At 49.6% G+C, this 27852-nt stretch overlaps 1 protein-coding gene across 1 annotated transcript; it reads right to left on the minus strand.

Annotated features, from left to right (window-relative positions):
* Positions 1-3099: 3099 nt before the first annotated feature.
* On the minus strand, positions 3100-4470 carry LOC125544109. Its single transcript, XM_048707675.1, has one exon. The coding sequence runs from the start codon at positions 4334-4336 to the stop codon at positions 3362-3364; it is 975 nt and encodes a 324-aa protein (XP_048563632.1). The 5' UTR covers positions 4337-4470; the 3' UTR covers positions 3100-3361.
* Positions 4471-27852: the final 23382 nt, after the last annotated feature.

Genomic DNA, 27852 nt, shown 5'->3' on the forward strand with positions numbered 1-27852 from the left:
TTTCCCTCGGGACTTGAAGCGGACGACTTGACTTGGAGTAGTAGCTACGCTGCCCGCCTATACGTGCAACAGCGGCGGCAACTCACCGGCGGATTGGACAAAAGCGGCTGCACCCTTGGTGATATCAACCCGTACAAAAATAAAACTCCAGTCGGCGGGTAGGCGATGGGTAGCACGCGCGATAGCGATCGGGCGCGGCAGATGCGATGCGGCGGTGATCGGGTGCTGCGTGCGGACGAGTGGGATCGGGCGAGGCGAGCAGCTGGAGTAGCACGCACGCAGCAGGGAGGAGCGGCCGCCGGCGCGGGAGATGCGCAGACGGCGGTGGCTAGGCGGCGGCAGCGACGGCGGCGGCGCGGAGGAGTCGCGCGGCGGCGGCGGCGGAAGACTAGTAGGAAGAAAACCTAAAAACTGATACCATGTATGATTGCACGATGTATTGCTCTTCGTGCATAGGCACGTATATATGATGTACAAAGGTGGGCCACGGATCTCAACTATACAAGAAACTAGGAGGCGGGCCTAATACACAATATGCACATAACACATATACTCAACACTGTGACCTACCTCATTTCAACAAATTCTCATTTTGAGAACTGCTATGTTTACTATGATACTGTTGAGCAGTAAACCCCTTTCGCCCAAAACTTTTGAGCTGCGACATAGCTTATTTCTACAAAGTCTAATTATGAGAACTACTCTGTTTACTAGTATACTATTGAGAAATTGGTTTACCCAGTACTTCACCAAGGTATTCCCCATCCTCGCAGAAAAGGTGCTACCTTTTCGTGTTCGAAACCATGACTCACTTTTTTATTGGTACTTCCAAGTAGTATATTTCATCTGGTTCCCGAGCGTTTCAAATTTATTTGGATTGTCTTGACAGTTTTTCTACTCGTGCTTCCGAGCCCTAGTTACTCTTTCACTAATGGTTAGATTTTGGATTCTCTCTCTATATTATCTACCATACCACTTGTGGTTGCATCTCTCTGAGTACCATCAAGCCATTTCACTCATGACTCATTACGCCCCTTGCAACTTTGCAAGCCACTCACAACTCCATTTCATTCCACTCCACTTAAATCCACCCGCTTACTACATAGAGAAAAAGAGATCCAAGGCAAGAAGAACAAGAAATAAGTGTTCGATGATTCTCTGTTCACTAGTGGATTCTTAGATAACCAAAAACTCTCCTTTCTTGAATACCTATATCTTAAATTATTCTCTTTCACTACAATCCCCGGCCACCATGTCGTAGCCCCGCCACACCACCGCACGCCGGTGTGCCTCCATACCTTTCCCCAAAGCATGGCGCCCTCGCCGAGAATCCGCATCCCGCGCCATGACTCGCCAGGAGAGGAGAAAAGAAGGTGCCACAGCTGATGCCTCCTGGAGGAAGCGAGAGGTGGAGGAGCAGAGGGAAGGGAGTTAGAGTATCTACAGTTGGGCGCCCCAAACCCGTTTCAAACGCCCGGGCAGACGACCTGATCATTGACCTGTCGCAAAAAGGTGACCCAGACAGGCTCCTAAAGCGGGCCTCAAATGCATGGGCTGACCGGCACCCCTCATATCCATCCCAAATCTGGGGCGGATATGGGGCGCCCGGACGCATCCGCCATGTCAGACTGACGATTGGTTCTACACGAAATCGCCGAGAAACCCAAGAGTCCAATGGGTGTCTCCTCCGTTGCCACTCCGGCTGGGCGCGTAGTGCCCTAGTCCGTCTATTTAAGTTGTCTGCCGGCACTGAAACTCTACCCATCCACATTTCCCCCTTCCTTCTGACGCCGCCACCACTTTCTGCTCGTCGTCCGCCACTTTTCGCTCGCCGTCCACCACTTTCCGCTAGTAGCCATGTTCCCACGACGCCAGACAACGTTTCTAACGCCGGAGCGCCGGTTGCAGCTCCTTAAGCATGTCCTGGCAAGGCGCGAAGTCCGGATCGCCGCGGGGCTACCTCCGGATGTAGTAGATCAGAAAGAGGAGGAGCACGAGGACGGAGAGGAGGAGGAGGAGGAGGAGGACATGGGGACGCTGGGCGCGGATCTGTAGGCGGAGCAACAAACAATCCTTTATTCCTTCCGGTCGGAATCAGCGGCGGAGGCGGAGCACGCCGCGGACATCGACAAAATGCTCGCGTTTATGGATGAGGAGAAGAAGCTGAAGCCCTCCTATGCGCCCATCTACCTGGCGCCTGGCACGCACGTCATGGACATCTTCGAAGACGAAGCTTACATTGGTCTAGCATGACGTACGTACTACGTAGGAAATCTTTTGCATTGTTTATATGAATCTAGGGGATGAAATATGAGATACTCGGATGCATATCTTTAAATATGAGGCATGACCTATCAGTGTCCGCAGACGCATCCGAACGTTTGAGGGATCGGATTTGCTGCCCGCGGCCGTAGATGCTCTTGGAGGTTGTGGTGCCTAGGATTTGTCCGAGATGTTGTGGAAAAGGCACCGACGAAAGGAGTGTTTTTTTTTTCACTCGGACCTCACGTTTCAACTGCTCGCCCGACGACCACCCGCCCCACCTTGTCCCCGACCTCAATCCATGTGACGCCGCATCTCTTGAGCCGGCACGCTCGCCTCGCAGCCATGACCCCCCGCCATGAGGACCTCGGACAGCAGCCATGGATCGGCGTGTGACGCGACTCCATGGATGACAACAGATGCCGTCCCAGGCAAACGCGCGCGAGCTGGGTGGCAGCCGCCCCATCCCAGCGTCCACGGCATGTGTACGTGCAGGAACATGCCCCGGTATCCTTGGCGTCTGTGCGTGCAGTGCGGGGACACGGCGGGGCTCCGAGCTCTCGCGGCGCCACGACCTCGACCGTGACGAGCCGTGTGTGCGTGCGCGTTGGCTCCCGACTCCGCCCGCTGCTCGCTCATGCGCGCTGTATACTTGTGCGTGCGTGCTATCTGCTGGTGTGCGCGTGGTGTGTGCCTGTGCGCTGGTCCTCTGGCGTGTGTGTGCTCTGATTGTGCCACCGTGCCGGACGGCGCACACAACGATAAATTGAAGAAGCCAATCTCCACTGTGAGGAAGGACGGCACATAGTAGAATGTCTAAAGAGATGCAATCAACCATGGCTCCGCAACTCCATCATCCACTATTTTTACTAGTATCAGTTATGCCCAGTTCCATTACATCGTGATTCTGAGAAAGGAAAAGAATCTATTACATCGTGGATGTGCCAAGCAAAACAACTGCGCAAGCAAAGATCAAGGGATTCACAGTTAATGAAAAATAATTATAACATGTCTAATACACAAGAATACCTGCGTCAACTAAATGCAGAAGGAAATAAAAAAATAAAGCTGGGGATGGCCGCCAGGCACTGTGATCCTTCTATCTGATCTTCTTGTTCATGTTGCCGGCGAGCTGCCGCATCTGGAACCTCCAGAACATGAAGATGGCGAGGGCGGCGCCGACCAAGATTAACAGCGCCACCATCTCCCCCTCCCCCTCCTTTTTCCACTCCACCTCCTCGATCCGCCATTCCCTCTTCCCCTCCACCTCCGCCTCCACCAGCGCGTACACCCGCTTCCGCTCCCTTACCGCCACCGCCACCGCCGCGACGGCGCCGTCCGGTTCCCCCACGTCATGCTCCGCGCAAGACACCCACCCGTCGTTGCTCCCGACCAGGCGCAGTGTCGCGGCCCCGCCCACCGCCACCGTCCCATCGCTCCGCACCGCGACGGCGACCGGCGTGGGGGGCGTAAAGGGCCCTGAAACGTCTCTTGCGGATCCGTCCTCCATGTCGACGCGGAGGAGGTGGCCGGTGCTGGGACGGCCGACGAGGAGGAACCCCCGGCTCACGTGTGCGGCGAGGGAGGAAAGGGGCTCCGAGCCATAGACGGGCGAAGCAGGGAGCGCGGCGAGGTCGCCGTCAGTGGAAAGGCTGTAGATTTGGGCGCCCAAGGTGAGGAAGGCGACGCCAGATTGTGGGTCCACGGCGACGCCGCCGGGCGCGGCGGGGTCGGGGAGCGTGGTGGAGAAGAGGAGGCGATGGGGCCGAGGGGTGCGGAGGTCGAAAGCGGAGACGGAACCGGCGGACGCTACTATGAGGCGACGGCGGCGGTCGTCAACGGCGACTGCGGAGGCACCGGGGGACGCGATCAATTCGGTCACGCCGGCGTCGGATACGGAAAGGACGGCGTCGCCTCCGCCGGCGACGACGAAGTGCTGAGCGGTGGGGTCCCAGGCCAGGGAGGAGGGGGAGACGCCGCGACTAGGGATGAAGGAGACGACGTGCCGCGCGGAGGAGGGGCGTGGGGCAACTGCGGCGAGGATGAGCAAGAGTGCTATGTAGGAGGCGGCCATGTTGGAAGGGTTGGGTTGTGGGTAGATTCAATCGGAAGAAGACGATCTGAGCCCGTCTTTGACTAGTTATGGCTTCGAGGATCAAAACGAACAGCTAGAGCACGCGTGATAACAAAAATTCCCGGCCCTAGCCGGCTCGCTAGCCACTTGATCGATCCATCATGTGCGCTTGCCATTTGTAAGAGCATCTCCAACAGCCGCGGAACACGCCTCGCGCAAAAAACAGTTTTGTCACGCGTCCATTGCCTGATTTGGCGCGGCGCGCAGCGCTGACTCCAGCAGCCGCGCTAAGATACAGCGCGCAAAAAATGCAGCACGCGCGCTCATTTTTACAACATTTTCGGAAGCATAGATAAATATTAAGATAATAAAAAATGATAAATTGCATAGATAAAAAACGATACAAAGGTATTTTACATCGGTGCAACTAGATAGATAGTTCGAAAGCATAGATAGATAGAACTACGGTGCAACTAGATAGAAACTACTACGGCATACATAGATAGAAACTACTCCGAGTCGCTACCATCATCACCATCCTCGTTGGTGTTGTCCGAGGTATCGAGCCATATGTCGTCCCAACCTTTATCGTCTGACGTGAAGATCGACCTCCCACCTGCTTCAACGATATCGCACTGCGCATTCGCCAATGCCTTCCGCCGACGCCGGTCCGCCCGCTCCGCGCGACGCCTTGCCGTCCTCTCCGCCCAGTAGGCACGCTCGTCGGCGACGTCCTCCGGGTGGCGACGACGCCACTCCGCCATGGCTCGCTCGTCCTTCTCGGCGATGAGGAGGCGGCGGCAGCGCCGAGCGTGGTCGGCACGGTCCATGTCAGTGATGAGACGCGGCAGAGGGGCGACGCGCTGCGCCTGCTCGCGCGTGAAGACGTCCCGGAAGTTCATCTGCGACCTGGGCCTATCCAAGCGCCACGCCGCCGCGTCGTACGTGCGGGCCGCCTCGTACGCGCTCCGGAACGACCTGAGGACGAGCCGGACGTCGCCGGACCGGATCTCGGCGGAGTACCAGCCGTTGGGGCGCTCGCGGACGCCGCGGTAGCCCGAAGAACCCCGGCGGCGCGGCGGCATGGTGGCGCCATGGTGACGCGGAAAGCGGCGAAGCGGCGAGGTGGCAAAGCGGCGAGGTTGCGAGGGAAGGGCGCGTGGCTGTGTCTGTGCGCGTGGCGAGCGCGGCATTTTATAGGCGCGCGCGAAGCGGCGCGCCAAATCTATCGCGCCGCGTGCCGCTTTCTCCCGCACGCGCGCAAGCGCTTCCTGCGCACGGTAAGTTCCCGCCACTGCTGGAGCGCGCGGAACCAGCCGACGCGCGCTAAAACCAATTTTTACCGCGCGGGCGCGCCTTTTGCCGCGCCTGTTGGAGATGTTCTAATAACGAGAAGATTTGATCTCATCACCACGTCGCGGACGCAAGATCACAAGAGATGAAGAGTGGAAAAGGTCCAAAACTTTCCTACTCACTCCCTAGCGCTCCCGCCGCCGCCCCTTCCCCCACCCCCGCCGCCGGCCACTCCGGCCGCGGCGTCCACCTCTCCCTCCCTCCCCCCCGCTGACCACTTCGGTCGCGGCGGCCACCTCCTCCGACGATGGCGGACAGCCGCGATGGTGGACAGCCCCTCCAGCCCGCCCTCGGTCTCTTCGGCGTTTCCTCGGCCGCAGCCGGTGGTCTCCGGTCTGGGCCTTTCGGGGTCCCCTGGATCCAGTCGCGCCGCATCCTCCGGCGAGGCGAGCCAGCAGGTGGCTGGCCCATCGGAGGCTCTGGTGGATGGGTTCCGCCGCCCCAGGCCCACCCGCAAGGCGATGTGGCGCCAACGGCGTGTTCTGCGACATCAGCAGGAGGCTGGCCCGTCTGCTCGCAGGGCGCCGCCCTCGCCGTCCTCTTCGTGGGAGCGGAGGGAGTTCCCGATCGAGCTGCAAGGTCTCTGCTTTAAGTGCCTTGGGGACGACCACAAGAAGCAGGATTGCCCAAACCGCCCCATGTGTTACCGCTGTGGTGTGGAAGGTTATGAATCGTTCCAATGCAAGCGTCCTCGGAGCCCAGCCTCGTAGAGGGATCTAATCCGGTCGGTCCTGGCCAAGATGGGCCGCCTGGATCCGTTTGTGGCGATGGCTGGCGCTGTGCGACAGACCTCGTCGGTGCCCAGACAAGAGGTACCTGTGGTGCCTCCCTCGCCGGCGGCGGCTGAGCCTTTGTCCTCAGCATGGCCACCAGCCCAGGCTTCTTCGAGGGGCATCTGCGTGCTCTAGCGCTCCACGGAGATGGATGATATGGAGCGGCGGCTTAGTCTGGCAGTGGTGGCATACATTGGAGGTGTGAGGCCGTCGATCTCCTGTGTGGAGGCGGCGGAGGCCATTTCGGTGCAGCTGAAGATTCCGCGTCACCGCTTCTCAGTTCATCGATTCCAGCCGGAGGATTTCCTGTTTGTCTTTGCCACCCCGGAGCTTCGCAACATCGCCCTCCGCTCCATCCCGGTTGACAATGGAAGCTTCAAGCTTTTCTTTAAACCTTGGTTGTGACAGGCGCAAGCTACTGCCAAGGCAATGAGGGTGCTAGTGGATCTCGTGATAGAAGGAATCCCTTCGCATGTGTGGTCTCATGATACGGCTACAGAGATTCTGGGAAATGCTTGCAAAATTGAGAGCTTGGCGCCGGAGACAGCGGACAGATCGGATTTGTCGCTGTTCAAGGTGCGTGCCTGGTGTGCGCAGCCGGAGGATATCCCGGTGGAAAAGCAGATGTGGATCCCTGAGCCGGAGTGGGAAGATGCACGGCAGCGGCGTGCTTCGTCTCGCCAATTCTTGGAGTACTCGGCGCTCATTCACATTGGTAGGATGTGGGATTTCAACGCCCTGGAGAACTGGTGCCGTTCGGCGAGCTTCGGCAGTAGCGGTCAGACTGGGTTGCCGGATGAGTCTGACGGCTTCTCAGGAGGAGGGGAGCGCCAGGTGCTGCCTTGGACCGTGGTGGTGCGGCTGGGGCTACCGGAGTTGGAGCTACAGGCAAATCCTTTAGGCAAGTTCTGATGAGCAGGTTGGGTGAATCCAACTGGCAGCTGCCGGCGATTGGCTCCGGCAACAAGCAGATGGCAGGAGCGCCGGCTAACCGGATCAACACCCCCGGTGAGCCCCGGGCTTCGAGGCAGGCATTGGTGGTGCCAGCATCCCCGGATGGTGCACTGGATCTTGGTGGCCGCCTATGGCTGCCGAGGCGCAGGCCACAGCGACGCCCCCACGGCTGCTGGTTGCTGCTGATCCTGTGCTAGAGACAGCTGCCCCGTTGGCACGGGTGACGCCTCCAGTGGGTGTGGGACCCGAGATGGCTGTGGTGGTTGAGCCAGCAGTGATGGAGATTCCCTCTATCCACTTGTCGTTGGCCAATCAGAAGGTGGTCGTGCCATCAGTGGCTGTCGACAACGATGAGGTGGTTCTGGAAGGGGGCAGTGGCTGTGGCCCTCAGGATCCCGAGGCGGAAGTGGGGGGTTCATCGGGCAAGCTGATTGCTGCAATCATTGCCGAGCCTTGATACGTCTCCGTCGTATCTATAATTTTTGATTGTTCCATGTCAATATTCTACAACTTTCATATACTTTTGGCAACTTTTTATACTATTTTTGGGACTAACATATTGATCTAGTGCCCAGTGTCAGTTCCTGTTTGTTGCATGTTTTTTGTTTCGCAGAATATCCATATCAAACGGAGTCCAAACGGGATAAAAACTGACGGACATTTTTTTTTGGAATATATATTATTTTTGGGAAGAAAAATCCACGCGAGACGGTGCCCGAGGTGGCCACGAGGCAGGGGGCGCGCCTGCCCCCTGGGCGCGCCCCTGACCCTCGTGGGCCACCCGGAAGGCGGTTGATGCCCTTCTTTCGCCGCAAGAAAGCTAATATCCGGATAGAGATAGTGTTAAAATTTCAGCCCAATCGGAGTTACGGATCTCCAGAAATATAAGAAACGGTGAAAGGGAAGAATATGAGAACGCAGAAACAGAGAGAGACAGAGAAACAGATCCAATCTCGGAGGGGCTCTCGCCCCTCCCATGCCATGGAGGCCAAGGACCAGACGGGAAACTCTTCTCCCATCTAGGGAGGAGGTCAAGGAAGAAGAAGACGAAGGGGCCCCCTCGCACCTTCCCCCCTCTATCTACAGCGGTCCACTCTCCCGCAACCCGCTGTACCCTCTACTTGAACATGGTGCTTTATGCTTCATATTATTCTCCAATGATGTGTTGCCATCCTATGATGTCTGAGTAGATTTTCGTTGTCCTATCGGTGGTTGATGAATTGCTATGATTGATTTAATTTGCTTGTGGTTATGTTGCTGTCCTTTGGTGCCCATCATATGATTGCGCGCGTGGATCACACCCTAGGGTTAGTTGTATGTTGATAGGACTATGTATTGGAGGGCAAGAGTGACAGAAGCTTCAACCTAGCATAGAAATTGATGCATACGGGATTAAAGGGGGACCAATATACCTTAATGCTATGGTTGGGTTTTACCTTAATGAACATTAGTAGTTGCGGATGCTTGCTAATAGTTCCAATCATAAGTGCATAGAATTCCAAGTCAGGGATGGCATGCTAGCAGTGGCCTCTCCCACATAATACTTGCTATCGGTCTAGTAAAGTAGTCAATTGCTTAGCGGCAATTTCACAACTCCTACCACCACTTTTCTACACTCGCTATATTTACTTTATTGTTTATTTATCTAAATAGCCCCTACTTTTTATTTACGTACTCTTTATTATCTTTCAAACCTATCCAACAACACCTACAAAGTACTTCTAGTTTCATACTTGTTCTAGGTAAAGCGAACGTCAAGCGTGCGTAGAGTTGTATCGATGGTCGATAGAACTTGAGGGAATATTTGTTCTACCTTTAACTCCTCGTTGGGTTCGACACTCTTACTTATCTAAAACTGTTGCGATCCCCTATACTTGTGGGTCATCAAGACCTTTTTCTGGCGCCGTTGCCGGGGAGCAATAGCGTGGGGTGAATATTCTCGTGTGTGCTTATTTGCTTTATCACTAAGTAATTTTTATTTGCTGTTCTTAGCTATTCTCTATATTTAGTTATGGATACGGAACACGAAATACCAAAAAAATTAGGTGTACTTGCTACTCATGGAGATGGGGAACCTCCTAAAACCCTCGATGCTGGTTATGTGAAAAATATTATGTACTACTTTAATTATCTTGAGAAAACCCCATTCAATTATGTAATGGGAGTAACGTTGGATCAACGTGAATACTTTAGGGATTACCGCTTGACACAAAAAGGGAAACTATTATGGGATCAAATTCATATATTGAATTGGTATGCTAGGAAACTATGCTTGAGATATGATTATACTTGTTGCTCTAAGGTGAAGGCTCCACACCTTCCCTTTTCGTGTGAATTTAATAATAATGAAACCTTAGCTTCTTATGCTAATGGTATATATGATTACTATGTTGTGGAACAAATAGAAGAATTTGTTGCTTTTAAGGGTGCTTATGAAATTGAATCTTTGTTTGAAAAGCATGAAGCTTATGATGATGATGTTTATAGGCCTGAAAATTTAGCTATCTTAAAATATTGCTATGATAATTATGAATATAATTCCTATATTAATGCGCTTATTGAGAAAGTCTCCGCTGTCCAAGAAGAGACTAATATTTTGTAGGAGTCTATGGAAGAAGAAATTGATGAAACTGTGAGCTCATTGGATGAAAAAGATGAGGAGGAGAGCGAAGAACAAAAGGAGGAAGAGCGGATTAGCTACCCGTGCCCACCTTCTAATGAGAGTAACTCTTCAACTCATACATTGTTTAATTTCCCCTCGTGCTTACCAAAGGATGATTGCTATGATGATTGTTATGATCCTGTTGATTCTCTTGAAATATTCCTTTTTGATGATGCTTGTGGCCAAGATGCCAATATGAATTATGCTTATGGAGATGAACTTGCTATAGTTCCTTATGTTAAACATGAAATTGTTGCTATTGCACCCACGCATGATAGTCCTATTATCTTTTTGAATTCTCCCAACTACACTATATCGGAGAAGTTTGCTCTTATTAAGGAATATATTGATGGGTTGCCTTTTACCGTTGCACATGATGATTTTGATGAATATAATATGCATGTGCTTGCTGCTCCTACTTGCAATTATTATGAGAGAGGAACTATATCTCCACCTCTCTATGTTTCCAATATGATAAAATTGCAAGAAACTGTTTATACTATGCATTGGCCTTTACTTTGTGTGCATGAATTGTTCTTTTATGACATGCCGATGCATAGGAAGAGAGTTAGACTTCGTCATTACATGATGTATGTTACCTTGTGCTCACCACTAAATTACAAATAATTGTTAACTAAAATTGGCTTTGATATACCTTGGGATCCGGGTGGATCCATTACTTGAGCACTATATGCCTAGCTTAATGGCTTTAAAGAAAGTGTTGTCAGGGAGACAATTCGGAAGTTTTAGAGAGTCATTTATTTCTGTTGAGTGCTTTTATATAGTTTTAAAACAACAAAAATAAAGAGGGGAACCCAAAACTTTTTCAAAAAGGAAAGCGAAAGTGAGAAAGACAAGCATTGTTGAAGTGGGAGCTAGCCTTGAACTTTGTTCATGCTCACGGAAACTTTGTGAATCTTGATTATAGAAACTTTTCAATAAATATAATTATCCCCTTGTAAAATTCCTTGTATTATGAAAATAATGTGCCAAGTTTTGCCTTTAGGATGTTTACATTTGCTTGATGGTTTGTACGGTGCAGGACAGAAACTTTGGCTGTAGTGCACGATTTTACATTTTTTGCTGGAATGTCAAATAGTTCTGATTCTTTTTGAAATGTCTTCCTATACAAATTTTTTAGTTTTACTAATTTTGGTAGAATTTTTCATGTATAAGAAGTATGGTGAATGTTCAGATTATTACAGACTGTTCTATTTTAGACAGATTCTGTTTTTGATGCATAGTTTGCTTGTTTTGATGAAACTATCGATTCATATCAGTGGATTAAGCCATGAAAATTTATATTACAGTAGACACAATGCAAAAACAAAATATGAATTGGTTTGCAACAGTACTTAGAGTAGTGATTTGCTTCATTATACTAACGGATCTTACCGAGTTTTCTGTTGAAGTTTTGTGTGGATGAAGTGTTCAATGATCGAGAAGGTCTTGATGTGAGAAGAAGGAAGAGAGGCAAGAGCTCAAGCTTGGGGATGTCCGAGGCACCCCAAGTAAATATTCAAGGAGACTCAAGCGTCTAAGCTTGGGGATGCCCGGAAGGCATCCCCTCTATCTTCAACAAGTATCGATATGTTTTTGGATTCGTTTTGTTCATGCGAAATGTGCAAACTTGGAGCATCTTTTGCATTTAGTTTTCACTTTTCTTTTATGAACCATGCTGGTATGAAACAATCCTTGGTTGATTTATAGAATGCTCATTGCACTTCACTTATATCTTTTGAGTATGGCTTTATAGAATGCTTCATGTGCTTCACTTATATCATTTGAAGTTTGGATTGCCTGTTTCTCTTTACATAGAAAACCGCCATTTGTAGAATGCTCTTTTGCTTCACATAGATTTGTTAGAGCGTGGGCATACCTTTTGTAGAAAGAATTAAACTCTCTTGCTTCACTTATATCTATTTAGAGAGATGACAGGAATTGGTCATTCACATGGTTAGTCATAAAATCTTACATAAAACTTGTAAATCACTGAATATGATATGTTTAATTCCTTGCAATAGTTTTGTGATATAAAGATGGTGATATTAGAGTCATGCTAGTGGGTAGTTGTGGATTAGTAGAAATACTTGTGTTGAGGTTTGTGATTCCCGTAGCATGCACGTATGGTGAACCGTTATGTAACGAAGTCAGAGCATGATTTATTTATTGATTGTCTTCCTTATGAGTGGCGGTCGGGGATGAGCGATGGTCTTTTCCTACCAATCTATCCCCCTAGGAGCATGCGCGTAGTACTTTGTTTCGATGGCTAATAGATTTTTGCAATAAGTATGTGAGTTCTTTATGACTAATGTTGAGTCCATGGATTATACGCACTCTCACCCTTCCACCATTGCTAGCCTCTCTAGTACCGCGCAACTTTCGCCGGTACCATAAACCCACCATATACCTTCCTCAAAACAGCCACCATACCTACCTATCATGGCATTTCCATAGCCATTCTGAGATATATTACCATGCAACTTCCATCATCATCATATACATGACTTGAGCATTCATTGTCATATTGCTTTGCATGATCGTAAGATAGCTAGCATGATGTTTTCATGGCTTGTCCGTTTTTTGATGTCATTGCTATGCTAGATCATTTCACATCCCGGTACACGGCCAGAGGCATCCATATAGAGTCATACTTTGTTCTAGACATTGAGTTGTAATATTGAGTTGTAAGTAAATAAAAGTGTGATGATCATCATTATTAGAGCATTGCCCCAGTGAGGAAAGGATGATGGATACTATGATTCCCCCATAAGTCGGGATGAGACTCCGGACTTCACAAAAAAAGAGGCCAAAGAAGCCCAAATAAAAAAAGAGACCAAAGAAGCCCGCAAAAAAATGAGAGAAAAAGAGAGAAGGGGTAGTGCTACTATCCTTTTTCCACACTTGTGCTTCAAAGTAGCACCATGTTCTTCATATAGAGAGTCTCTTGAGTTATCACTTTCATATACTAGTGGGAATTTTCATTATAGAACTTGGCTTGTATATTCCGACGATGGGCTTCCTCAAATGCCCGAGGTCTTCATGAGCAAGCAAGTTGGATGCACACCCACTTAGTTTCAGTTGGAGCTTTCATACACTTATAGCTCTAGTGCATCTGTTGCATGGCAATCCCTACTCACTCACATTGATATCTATTGATGGGCATCTCCATAGCCCGTTGATATGCCTAGTTGATGTGAGGCTATCTTCTCCTTTTTGTCTTCTCCACCATCATACTCTACTCCACCTATAGTGCTATGTCCATGGCTCATGCTCATGTATTGCGTGAAAGTTGAAAAGGTTTGAGAACGTCAAAAGTATGAAATAATTGCTTGGATTGTCATCGGGATGTGCATGATGTGAATATTTTGTGTGGTGAAGATGGAGCATAGCTAGACTATATGATTTTGTAGGGATAACTTTCTTTGGCCATGATATTTTTAAAAGACATGATTGCTTTATTAGTAGGCTTGAAGTATTATTGTTTTTATGTCAAATGATAGACTATTGCTTTGAATCACTCGTATCTTAATATTCATGCCATGATTAGGTATGTGATCAAGATTATGCTAGGTAGCATTCCACATCAAAAATTATCTTTTTTATCATTTACCTACTCGAGGATGAGCAGGAATTAAGCTTGGGGATGCTGATACGTCTCCGTCGTATCTATAATTTTTGATTGTTCCATGCCAATATTCTACAACTTTCATATACTTTTGGCAACCTTTTATACTATTTTTGGGACTAACATATTGATCGAGTGCCCAGTGCCAGTTCCTGTTTGTTGCATGTTTTTGGTTTCGCAAAATATCCATATCAAACGGAGTCCAAACGGGATAAAAACTGACAGAGATTTTTTTTGGAATATATATGCTTTTTGGGAAGAAAAATCCACGCAAGACGGTGCCCGAGGTGGCCACGAGGCAGGGGGCGCGCCCCTGACCCTCATGGGCCACCTGTAAGGCGGTTGATGACCTTCTTTCGCCGCAAGAAAGCTAATATCCGGATAGAGATCGTGTTAAAATTTCAGCCCAATCGGAGTTACGGATCTCCAGGAATATAAGAAACGGTGAAAGGGAAGAATCTGAGAACGCAGAAACAGGGAGAGACAGAGAAACAGATCCAATGTAGGAGGGGCTCTTGCCCCTCCCATGCCATGTAGGCCAAGGACCAGAGGGGAAACCATTCTCCCATCTAGGGAGGAGGTCAAGGAAGACGAAGACGAAGGGGCTCCCTCTCCCCTTCTCTTTCGGTGGCGCCGGAACGCTGCCGTGGCCATCATCATCATCACCGCGATCTACACCAACACCTCCGCCATCTTCACCAACATCTCCATCACCTTCCCCCTCTATCTACATCGGTCCACTCTCCCGCAAACCACTGTACCCTCTACTTGAACATGGTGCTTTATGCTTCATATTATTCTCCAATGATGTGTTGCCGTCCTATGATGTCTGAGTAGATTTTCGTTGTCCTATCGGTGGTTGATGAATTTCTATGATTGATTTAATGTGCTTGTGGTTATGTTGTTGTTCTTTGGTGCCCATCATATGATTGCGTGCGTGGATCACACCCTAGGGTTAGTTGCATGTTGATAGGACTATGTATTGGAGGGCAAGAGTGACAGAAGCTTCAACCTAGCATAGAAATTGATGCATACGGGATCGAAGGGGGACCAATATACCTTAATGCTATGGTTGGGTTTTACCTTAATGAACATTAGTAGTTGCGGATGCTTGCTAATAGTTCCAATCATAAGTGCATAGAATTCCAAGTCAGGGATGACATGCTAGCAGTGGCCTCTCCCACATAATACTTGCTATCGGTCTAGTAAAGTAGTCAATTGCTTAGGGGCAATTTCACAACTCCTACCACCACTTTTCCACACTCGCTATATTTACTTTATTGTTTCTTTATCTAAACAGCCCCTACTTTTTATTTACGTACTCTTTATTATCTTGCAAACCTATCCAACAACACCTACAAAGTACTTCTAGTTTCATACTTGTTCTAGGTAAAGCGAACGTCAAGCATGCGTCGAGTTGTATCGGTGGTCGATAGAACTTGAGGGAATATTTGTTCTAACTTTAGCTCCTCGTTGGGTTCGACACTTTTACTTATCGAAAACTATTGCGATCCCCTATACTTGTGGGTCATCAAGCCCGAGATGCAAGGGGTGGAGAGCGACAAGTCGATTGGGACAAAGTAGATGGATGGCCCGCTAGAGGAGATGAGGATTGGTCGCGTGTCATAGGACGAGGGTGGGGATGAGGCCAATATCCGAGATGCTCCTATCGCCTGCTTCCTCGCTGTGGGCTGGGCCCCGGTGGAAGAGATCTTGTCAGCCACCTCCGCTTTGGTGCCTGAGGGTGGGCCCCAGGAGATTCTCCCACAGATGGAGGTGACCCCTCCATGCAACCTATCACTGGCGGGCATGCAGGATGAGACGTGCGCGTGCAACGTGATTGCGCTGGCCACCACGCCTCCCATGGCTCACAAAGTGCTACTGGGTACGGTTGGTGGTGATCAGTTGGTGCATTGCCTGACGGACAAAGAAAGAAAGAAAGAGTGGCGATGGTGAAACTTAAGTCCTTTTGTGCGGGACTGCTAAAGAAATTAGCATCACCTCTTCTTAAGGAGATTGAAGCGGTCAAAGGGGTGCACTTGGGACAGGAGCCGTGCACTCCTAGGTGCACCACCCGCTCGGTGAGCATTACAGCGCCAAGGAAACAAAATACATCTGTGGCTGAAGCGGTGCTTCTCAAGACCCTGGGTGTTGCGGAGGATGATCTCACGGTCCAGGACGGTGCTATAGGATTAATAAAAGAAATATTTGATTCGCCTATTCATGAGCGGCAGCTTAGAGCGATAGAAGCAATCTTTGGCAAGTCTATTCCCATGGACTTGGAGAGGCTGGTTGGTGGGACAATGGTGGGCACTACGTGAGTCAGTTTCACTTGCGCATATTGGATGCTAGATGTCTAGATGTCTGACACCAATGTGGAGTTGGTGTGTTGGAACGTGAGAGGGCTTAATAGCCCGACCAAGAAGAAGGCTCTTAGAGAATTTGTAGATTCTATCAATGCTGCTATCATATGTATCCAGGAGACCAAATTGGCCGTTGTGGACAACTTTACTATTCTGCAATGTCTTGGCCCGGCGTATCATGGCTTCGCTTATCTCCCGGCCAATGTGACACATGGAGGCATTCTGTTAGCATGGAAATCTACTCTTGTCCACATCTCTAACCTTGCCAATGACTCAAACTTCATCACGGGTTATGTTACTTCCCTGGTGGGATCGCCCTGGTGGCTATCGGTAGTGTATGGCCCACAGGAGGACACGGAGAAAATTGCCTTTCTAGATGATTTGGTGGAAAGGCGTGCGTTTTTCCCGGGACCTTGGATGGTAATTGGCGATTTGAATCTCATCCTTTGTGCCTCTGACAAGAGCAACGACAACATCGACAGGAGAATGATGGGACGATTTAGGCATTTTACCGACAACATGGAGCCCAAAGAATTATTCCTCCATGGGCACAAATTCACTTGGAGCAATAAAAGAGAGCTTGCCACCCTAACCAAGATTGATCGCGCTCTCGTGTCGGTGGACTGGGAGCTGGAATACCCAAATTGCGTGCTCCAAGCGCTGTCATCGGATGTTTCTGACCATTGCCCCCTGCACCTCGCGTTGGAGGAACACATTCTCACTCCTAGGCGCTTCAGGTTTGAAGTATTCTGGACCAAGATAGATGGATTTGAGGAGGCTGTGAAGGAGGCCTGGGTCTGCGAGCCAGTCATCACGGATCCGTATAAGTGATTTGATGAGCTTCTTAGGAACACCGCCAGATTCCTCATGGCTTGGGGACAGAAAAAGATTGGTAATGTCAAAATTCAGATGGCAACCACGAGGTTGGTCATCAAGTTGTTTGATAAGGCCATGGAGGTAGAGGCCTGACTACTAAGGAGAGATGGCTCCGTGGGATATTGAAAAAAAACCTTACTTGGCCTGGCTTCGCTAGAAAGAACGATTGCCAAGCAACATTCTCGGATTAAATGGCTTCGGAAGGGCGATGCAAATACAAAATTGTTCCAGCTATGTGCGAACGGGAGGAAGGCTAATAACTTCATCCCGACGATCTCGGTCAGAGGGCAGATCATCACCGATCAACATGGAAAGGAGTCAGCTTTCCATCAGGCGTATGCGGAGATCTTAGGCTCTGCGAAGGCGAGGGAGTTTAGTATTGACCTGCAATACCTGAACATGGAGCCTATCAACTTATCAGATGAGGATGCCATCTTCTCCGAGGAGGAAATTTGGGAGGTCATTAAAGGCATGCCTGCTGACAGAGCACCTGGGCCGGACGGATTCATTGGGCTTTTCTTACACAAAGCCTGGCCCGTTATCAAGAGGGATGTGATCGCCGTGATCCAGAAGTTCATGTTGGACAATGGACGAGGCTTTGGCAGATTCAATAAGGCACTGATTACTCTAATCCCCCAAAATCCAGATGCTTCAGAGATTGGTGACTTTAGACCGATCAGCTTGCTGCATAGCATCCCTAAAATCTGTGCAAAGCTCTTAGCTACCAAAGTGTGTGGGCGTATGGAGGAGATGGTTCACACAAACCAATCTGCCTTTATCAAGGGCAGAAATCTCCATGACAACTTCATGCTGGTGCGTCAAGTGGCAAAGAATCTGCACAAACGGAAAGCTAAGGGAGTATCGGTTAAGATGGACATCTCGAGAGCGTTTGATTCGTTGTCCTGGCCATTCCTTTTTGAAGTGCTTCGTATGAAAGGGTTGTCAGAGAGATGGAGATCACTCATTGCCACGCTGTTATCCTCGGCTAGCTCGAGAGTGATTGTGAATGTCAGCGCTGGAGATAAGATCTTGCATGCTTGTGGCTTGAGGCAGGGTGATCCAATCTCACCTCTCATGTTTGTCATTGCGATGGATGCCCTGTCTGCCCTCATAGTTCGGGCCCAAGTTACTGGAGTTCTAAGCCCGATGCCAGGATGTTCTCCGGTCCAACGACTATCGATCTATGCAGATGATGTCGTTCTCTTCATCAGGCCAACTCACATGGATCTGTCATTTGTCAAGGAAGTAATGCACATCTTTGGAGAGGCATCGGGTCTGAAGATTAACTATCAAAAGTCCTCAGTGATCATGATTAGGCCGGGAGCGGGGGACACCAAAAGAGTTGCTGCAGTGCTACCGTGGAGGATTCAAACTTTTCAGTGTAAATACCTCGGCCTCCAACTTTCGATCAAGCAACTAACTCGCAATCAGTGGCAGCCTATGGTGGATGCGGTGCTCAACTTCCTGCCAGGATGGTCGAGAGGTCTGATAACTAGGCCTGGCAGGTTGATTATTATCAATAGCATCGTTAGAGCGAGGCCTATCCATCGTCTTATCGTGGCCAATGCACCGAAGTGGGCCTTGGATAACATTGACAGAGGGTGTAAGGCGTTCTTCTGGGCCGGTTCAGAGGAGATTCACTGTGGACAGTGCCTAGTGGCCTGGAGCCGGGTTTGCTAGCCTAAGGAGCTTGGAGGGCTGGGCGTGTTGAATTTGCATACACAAGGAATTGCCCTCAGGCTCAGATGGGAATGGATCAGACGTACTGATAACTCCAAACCTTGGCAGGGACTGACTATGTCGGCAGACAAGGAGATGCAAGCAGCCTTCGCTAGCTTGGTGCATTGGACTCTGGGCAATGGAAGCCAAATCCTATTCTGGAAGGATAGATGGATCCAGGGTCTCCGCATTGTGGAAATTGCACCCTGGTGGTAGCGCAAGTTCGAACCCAAACAGTGAATCGGCGGTTGGCAAAGGATGGGTTGACCTCAAGCAATTGGATTAATCACATCAAAGGGGAACTGTCAACAGACGGGCTTGTCCAGTTCATTCAGCTATGGGAGAGATTAGGTACTATGGATCTCGACTCCCCACTGGAGGATCAAGCTATTTTGAAGTTGTCGGCATCGGGCCAGTACTCGGCTTCTTCGGCTTACCGGATCATGAACGAGGGACCTATCAGATTGGGATGCGCAAAAGGACTCTGGAAATGCTGGGCTCCACTGGGCTGCAGACTGTTCATGTGGTTGGCGCTGCAGCGAAGACTTTGGACCTCCGATCAAGAGGAGGACTCGGTGGATCATATAATGCTCCAATGTGTTTACTCGAGGCAAGTGTGGTTCCAATGCTTCAGGTGGGCTAAGATCGACATGCGGATGATGCCCTCGCCGACGGATATATTGCAGGAATGGTGGCCAACTGCCCGGAAGCGGATCCCCAAGGGGCATCAAAAGGGATTTGATTCGCTGGTGCTATTGACTTGTTGGAGCATTAGGAAGCAAATGAATGGGCGAGTTTTTGGTGGCCATGGTATTAGCAAGGAAGAGGAACTCTCCACGAAGATTTATCAAGAGCTGCGACTTTGGCTAGCGGCAGGAGTAAGGAGTGTTCAACACTTGTGTGAGTAGTCGTGTATGGTAGGAGTAGGAGTGGGAGTCTCGTTGGCTACGCCAACTTGTGGTGACGGCCAGAACAATCCTCTTGTAATTATTTATCCCTTCTATAAAGCTTAGGTACGCTCTTGGCGTACTCTAAAAAAAACGAGAAGATTTGGTGAGACAAACACTGCGGCCAATTGATGCTCAAAGAGTCATGGCGATCCCTCTTCCTATGCACAATATGCCAGACTTTATTGCTTGGAGCTATACTAAAAACGAGTTCCTATGCGGAGGAATGGAGTAAACAACACGGGAGGAAATTAGAATACACAAATGGTATGGGTAAAAGTAAGATCAACCCTATTTAGGGGTAACATATGGAAATTAGCTTGTCCGGAAAGGTCAAAATTTTCATCTGACGTACGTTTCATGGGACTCTACCGTGTCGTGTTATGCTGGCCAATAGGCACATAAAAACTTCGCCAATTTGCCCAGCATGTCCGAACGAACCAGAGGATGCTAAACACGTGTTGTTTCTGTGCCAAAAGGCAACAGAAGTGTGGGAAAATTTGGGGCTGTATGAAGTGGTTGAAAAAGCTTGTGTGGTGGATCGTGCATGAGAGGCAGTCCTTGAAGTAGTACTCCGTACGCCTGATCAAGAACTTCCTATCTTGGACCCCCCGAATGCTAGGAAGTTGACCGCTATAACTGCATGGTACTTGTGGTGAAATAGACTGAAGCTAGGGTTTGAGAGGAGATGATGTTGTTGAATATGTTGATGGAGATTAGCCTCCCAAAGATGAGAAGTTTGTTGGTGATGATGATGGCTTCGATTTCCTCCACCGGGAGGGAAGTTCCCCCGGCGGAATTGCTCCGCCGGAGGGCGAAAATGCTCCTGCCCAAGTTCCTCCTTGAGACGGCGACACTCCATCCCGAAAGTCCTTTCTTTATTTTTTAGGTAAAAATGACCTATATACTAGAAGATGGGCACCGGAGCTGGGCTGGGCTGGCCACAACCTGGCACACCCTGGTGTCTTGTGGTCACTAGATGGCCCCCTCCAGTAGTTATTTGCTCCAGTATTTTTTATATATTCCAAAATAATTCTCCATAAATTTTCAGTCCATTTGGAGATGTGTAGAATAGGTGTCCTGACGTAGCTTTTTTAGGTCCAGAATTCCAGCTGTCGGTATTCTCCCTCTTTGTGTAAACCTTGCATATTAAGAGAGAAAAGGCATTAGAAATATTCCATAAAGCATCATTGTGCATAAAAACATTATAAATAACAGTATGAATACATGATGTAAAATGGACGTATCAACGCCTGGCTTGGTTGCATCACCGAGCTCGTCAACGCCGCAGGCGAGGCCCCGACGCCTTCCCACTCGCTTCGTCCCCCGCCGTCTCGTGCAGGCAACGTGGCTCATGGCGCGCATTTGCCTCCTCCTCCGCGCAGCGCCGACGTTGAGCCAAGGCGTGACGCGCGTCCGTGCGACCCACCGGGTGGAGCACCGGCACCAGCCCGGGATGAGGCCAGCTACTAGGTCGTGCAGCAACCGCAGTACGATGCGCGGGCGCTCCCGACGCTGTCGTGCCAACACCAAGACCGGGCAGCTCTGGAGGTTGCAGCGCATGGGCGTCAGGACCATGCTCCCCTCATGCGGGCCGCTCCCGTGAGCGCGGCGGGCTGTCGCGCCTTCACCCGTGAGCTGCGTCGCATCGTCTGGCCCGGCAAGTTCAAGCCAAACCTATCCTCGCGCTACGACGGCATCCCTGACCCTGCCGAGTTCCTCCAGCTCTACTCGCTGAGCATCGAAGCGGCAAATGGCGATGACAAGGTCGTGGTGAACTGGTTCCCCATGGCTCTCAAGGACGACGCGCGCTCTTGTATCATGCACCTCCCGGAGGGGGCGAACTCCTCGTGGGATGAGCTCCGCGAGCGGTTCATTGCCAACTGCCAAGGAACCCGTCATCGCGCCCTCACCATCAACAACCTGTGGCGCGTGAAGCAGCAGCTGGGTGATACGTGTCCAACGTATCTATAATTTTTGATTGTCCCATGCTATTATATTATCTGTTTTGGATGTTTTGTATGCATTAATATGCTACTTTTGAAGGAAATATGCCCTAGAGGCAATAATAAAGTTGTTATTTATATTTCCTTATATCATGATAAATGTTTATTATTCATGCAAGAAATGTATTAACCGGAAACTTGATACATGTGTGGATGCATAGACAAAATACAGTGTTCCTATTAAGCCTCTACTAGACTAGCTCGTTGATCAAAGATGGTTATGTTTCCTAACCATAGACATGTATTATCATTTGATGAATGGGATCACATCATTATGTGAATGATGTGATGGACAAGACCCATCTGTTAGCTTAGCATAATAATCGTTAAGTTTTATTGCTCTTGCTTTCTTCATGACTTATACATATTCCTTTGACTATGAGATTATGCAACTCCCGAATACCGGAGGAATACCTTGTGTGCTATCAAACATCACAACATAACTGGGTGATTATAAAGATGCTCTACAGGTATCTCTGAACGTGTTTGTTGGGTTGGCATAGATCGAGATTAGGATTTGTCACTCCTAGTATCAGAGAGGTATCTCTGGGCCCTCTCGGTAATGCACATCATACTAAGCCTTGCAAGCAATGTGACTAATGAGTTAGTTGTGGGATGATGCATTACGGAACGAGTAAAGAGACTTGTCGGTAACGAGATTAAACTAGGTATGAAGATACCAACGATCGAATCTCGGGCAAGTAACATACTGATGACAAAGGGAATAACGTATGTTGTCATTACGGTACGACCGATAAAGATCTTCGTAGAATATGTGGGAACCAATATGAGCATCCAGGTTCCATTGTTTGTTATTGACCGGAGAGGTGTCTCAGTCATGTATACATAGTTCTCGAACCCGTAGGGTCCGCACGCTTAACGTTCGATGACGATTTTGTATTATATGAATTATGTGATTGCTGACCGAATCTTGTTAGGAGTCCTGGATGAGATCACGAACATGACTAGGAGTCTCGAAATGGTCGAGAGGTAAAGATTCATATGTAGGACAATAGTATTCGGACACAAGAAGTGTTCTGGGGGTACCGTGTACGTATCGGGTCACCGGAAGGGGTTCCAGGCAACCCCCGGCAAGCTATATTGGCCTAATGGGCCAAGAGTTGGACAGACCAGCCCCAAAACGGGCTGGTGCGCCCCCTATAGGCCAAATAGGAAGAGAAGGGAAGGGAGAAGGAAAGGGGAGGATTCGGCCTCCCCCTTTCCTTCCCCTCCCCTCTCTTTCCTTCCCCCTCCGATGGATATGGAAGGGGGGAGGCCGACTTGGAGGAGGCACCCAAGTAGGATTACTCCTACTTGGGGCACCCCTTGCAGCCCCTCTCCCTCTCCCACCTATATATATGTGGGGGCACCGCTAGAACAGACAATATTGATTCCTAGCCGTGTGCGGCGCCCCCCTCCACAGTTTATGCCTCCGGCCATATTGTCGTAGTGCTTAGGCGAAGCCCTGCGTGGATCACTTCACCATCACCTTCACCACACCGTCGGGCTGACGAAACTCTCCCATGAAACTTTGCTGGATCAATAGTTCGAGGGACGTCATCGAGTTGAACGTGTGCAGAACTCGGAGGTGTCGTACGTTCGGTGCTTGATCGGTCAGAACGAGAAGAAGTTCGACTACATCAATCGCATTGTCAAATGCTTTCGCTTTTGGTCTACGAGGGTACATGGACACACTCTCCCCCTCTCATTGCTATGCATGTCCTAGATAGATCTTGAGTGATCGTAGGAATTTTTTTGAAATTGCATGCTACGTTCCCCAACAGTGGCATCCGAGCCGGTCTATGCGTAGATGATATGCACGAGTAGAACACAAAGAGTTGTGGGCGATCATAGTCATACTACTTACCACCAACGTATTATTTTGATTCGGCGGTATTGCTGGATGAAGCGTCCCGGAGCAACCTTACATGACCACATTCATGAGACCGGATCCACCGACAGACATGCAACTTGTTTTGCATAAAGGTGGCTGGCGGGTATCTGTTTCTCCAACTTTAGTTGAATCGAATTTGACTACGGCTGGTCCTTGTTGAAGGTTAAAACATCACACTTGACGAAAAATTATTGTGGTTTTGATGCATAGGTAAGAACGGTTCTTACTAGAAGCCCGTAGCAGCCACATAAAACTTGCAACAACAAAGTAGAGGATGTCTAACTTGTTTTTGCAGGGCATGTTGTGATGTGATATGGTCAAGACATGATGTGATATACGTTATTGTATGAGATGATCATGTTTTGTAAAAGTTATCGGCAACTGACAGGAGCCTTATGGTTGTCACTTTATTGTATGAAATGCAATTTCCATGTAATTGCTTTACTTTATCACTATGCGTTAGCGATAGTTGCAGAAGCAATAGTTGGCGAGACGACAACGACGCTACGATGGAGATCAAGGTGTCAAGACGGTGATGATGGAGATCATGACGGTGCTTTGGAGATGGATATCAAAGGCACAAGATGATGATGGCCATATCATGTCACATATTTTGATTGCATGTGATGTTTATGTTTTATGCATCTTATTTTGCTTAGTTCGGCGGTAGCATTACAAGATGATCCCTCACTAAAATTACAAGGTATAAGTGTTATCCCTGAGTATGCACCGTTGCGACAGTTCGTCGTGCTGAGACACCACGTGATGATCAGGTGTGATAAGCTCTACGTTCACATACAACAGGTGCAAGATAGTTTTGCACATGCGGAATACTCGGGTTAAACTTGACGAGCCTAGCATGTACAGACATGGCCTCGGAACACTTGAGACCGAAAGGTCAAACGTGAATCATATACACTGGTACGCGTCGGTCCTAAACAAACGGTTTTTAACCCTTTTCCGTGACGGCATTCGGAATCGCCGCCAAGTGGGTGTGGGCGATAGGGGGTTCCTTCCCACACGACCCAGAAACCATTGGGGATATGCCCTCCTGGCACACACGCTCGGCAAAATGAGGTCATGTGTGACCGGCGAGCGCTCAAATACGGAAATATGTACAATAGTGCTAAAAAAATACAATTATACGGAGAAATTGTTTCCGGTCGCAAGTACATGCCTGCTACCTATTGAGCATGCATTGGTTTTCCCTTGAAGAGGAAAGGGTGATGCAGCAAAGCAGCGTAAGTATTTCCCTCAGTTTTTGAGAACCAAGGTATCAATCCAGTAGGACACCACGCGTGAGTCACCTCGTACCTACACAAACAAATAATAAACTCGCAACCAACGCGATAAAGGGGTTGTCAATCCCTTCACGGCCACTTGCAAGAGTGAGATATGATAGAGATAATAATAATAAGATAAATATTTTTGGTATTTTTATGATATAGATTGAAAGTAAAGATTGCAAAATAAAATAGATTGGAAACATGTATGATGGAAAATAGACCCGGGGGCCATAGGGTTCACTAGTGGCTTCTCTCAAGATAGCATAAGTATTACGGTGGGTGAACGAATTACTGTCGAGCAATTGATAGAATTGAGCATAGTTATGAGAATATCTAGGTATGATCATGTATATAGGTATCACGTCCGTGACAAGTAGACCGACTCCTGCCTGCATCTACTACTATTACTCCACACATCGACCGCTATCCAGCATGCATCTAGAGTATTAATTTCATAAGAACGGAGTAACACTTTAAGCAAGATGACATGATGTAGAGGGATAAACTCATGCAATATGATATAAACCCCATCTTTTTATCCTTGATGGCAACAATACAATACGTGTCATTTCCCCTACTGTCACTAGGATCGAGCACCGCAAGATTGAACCCAAAGCTAAGCAGTTCTCCCATTGCAAGAAAGATCAATCTAGTATGCCAAACCAAACTGAAAATTCGAAGAGACTTGCAAAGATAACTGATGAAGCTATGTACCTAGGGTAGGGTCATGGACCTGTCCAAACTGACCTACCCAAGGACACCTCCAGAAGAAATCACATTTCAATCGACTTGGCGGTGTTTCACTCGACAGACTCGAAGACACTCGACCAAGAAGCAACCACTCGACCAAGATCCAACCACCCGACGGCCAGGAGGAGACCTAAAGTCACTCTGCACGCTAACGGTCGGTCATTAAGCAGCTTTTATGGTCATCATAGCACTTTATTAGGGGCGTTAAAAGTAAGGCCCAACCTTAATGTACTTAAAACCCTGCATAACTGAGGGCCGGAGGGGTCTGGCGGACTCTATATAAGCCACCCCCCTCCTCAGTGTAAAGGGTTCGCACCCCTGTAATTCATACTCTCATAATCCAGTCGACCGCCTCCGGGCTCCGAGACGTAGGGCTATTACTTCCTCCGAGAAGGGGCTGAACTAGTAAACCTTGCGTTCTTACAACTTCTCCATAGCTAAGATCTTGCCTCTCCATACTTACCCCCCTACACTACTGTCATACTTGGAACCACGACAGTTGACGCCCACCGTGGGGCAGGTGTTTTAGCGTTTGTTGGAGGAGTTGCGACCTTTTCTGACCCGAATCATCATGGTTTTCGGCGGAGTTTTGGTGGAGGGCCATGAGATCCATCTTGGTGCGCTCACGTTCATCGTCGACGACTCTGCTTGGCTCCAGGAGGCTCCGCTCGACGTGGACGCACTCCCTGTTCGCGGGGCAACACACTTTAGCGCGTGTGTCCGCGGCGTTCTCCTGCGGCAACTGTCGACCCCCTACCGGTCGGCTCCTGTGTTGTCCTCCCTCCCCGTTTCCCGTCGGCGCAAGCGCTCTGGTCGGTCGAGACTTCAACGGTGGGTGAGACACGCGGTGGCACGTCAGTTGGCCGCCCCTCAAGTCGCGGTGATCGAGCCCGACGAATCCCTCTACGGCCTGTTCGACCTGTCGACTGGCTCCGCAGAGACTGCATCTGAGTGCGACAGCAGCGATCTGGCGGCGGAGGTTCTGATGGTCGATGGACCGCCCAGTCCTCCCGGTTTTCCCCGCACTGACGGAGGCGCGGGTGGAGGCGACCCGTCGCGTCCCCATGAGGAGTATCTTCCCGAGCCTCTCACGTCGCTGCAGAGAGAAGAACTTCGCCGCCGGAACGTGGATGGACTGCACACTCCTATCGTTGGAGAAACCCCCGAGGCTCGCGCCTTGGAAGACGCGCGCCTGGCAAACTTGGCCGAGCGCACTCGACTGGAGAACCTCCAGCGAGCACTCGACGAGCGTGCGCGACAACGGGTTCCCGAATCCAGTCGACGTCAGCTCTTCCTGCCCCCGCAGGTATATCAAACTCTGATTCAGAATTTAGCAGCTACGGCCCGTATAGCGGAGTCGATTCAGCCTTCCCAGTCGGAGGCTGGCAGAGGCTTGCTGCAGATCAGAGCGTTACTCCGGGCAGCAGGAGACCAGAATTCTGCTGTTTCTCAGTCGCGGAACAGGATTCACAGCAGATCCGTTGCCGCGAACACAGTCCAGTTGGCTCACAGCCCGAGATCGCCCCCGAGGCATGAGGGACGTGGAGACCGGCGTGACCAGTATGGGAACCATGAGCAGTATGATCACTGAGTCGATCGTGACGGTCGACGTCGAGTGCCCACGCCTCCCCCGAGGAGCGGGTCGTATGTGCCTCGCCAACAGGATGACAGGCGCCCTCATAGTGGTGGGCGAAGGATTCCAGTCGACCCCAGAGGGCCAGGCTTTGATGCGAGATCCATTCTCGTCCAAGGTTTGGTCGACAGGAACAGGGCTCACCGAGAAGGTCACGACAGAGATGCACCTACCAGCAACAGAGTACATGTTTCAGGGCCAGAGTGCTTTAGTAGAGCCATCAGGGCCGCTGTGATTCCTCCCAACTTTAGGTTGGCGACTGGAGTCAGTAAGTTCACTGGCGAGTCCAAGCCCGATACTTGGCTTGAGGACTACCGAGTGGCCGTCCAGATTGGCGGCGGTAATGATGAAGTGGCCATGAAGCACCTGCCTCTCATGTTGGAGGGCTCGGCCAGAGCGTGGCTGAACCCGTTAGCGCCTAGTAGCATTTACACTTGGGAAGATCTCTTCCGAGTGTTCATCACCACATTTAAAGGCACATGCAAGCGACCGGCAGGGCTGACGGAACTGCGGTCTTGCGTGCAGAAGCCGAATGAAACTTTGAGGGATTACATCCAGAGGTGGATCACGTTACATCACTCGGTGGAGAATGTGCCTGACCACCAAGCAGTTTGTGCCTTCAAGGAAGGCGTCAAGTATAGAGAACTGAATTTGAAATTCGGTCGAACCAGA

This window comes from Triticum urartu, chromosome 3, assembly GCF_003073215.2.
Source record: "Triticum urartu cultivar G1812 chromosome 3, Tu2.1, whole genome shotgun sequence".
Taxonomy (NCBI): Eukaryota; Viridiplantae; Streptophyta; class Magnoliopsida; order Poales; family Poaceae; genus Triticum; species Triticum urartu.

Bases quoted from the DNA above. Each gene is read 5' to 3' on its own strand.
- LOC125544109 (XM_048707675.1), bottom strand. From the start codon at position 4,336: ATGGCCGCCTCCTACATAGCACTCTTGCTCATCCTCGCCGCAGTTGCC.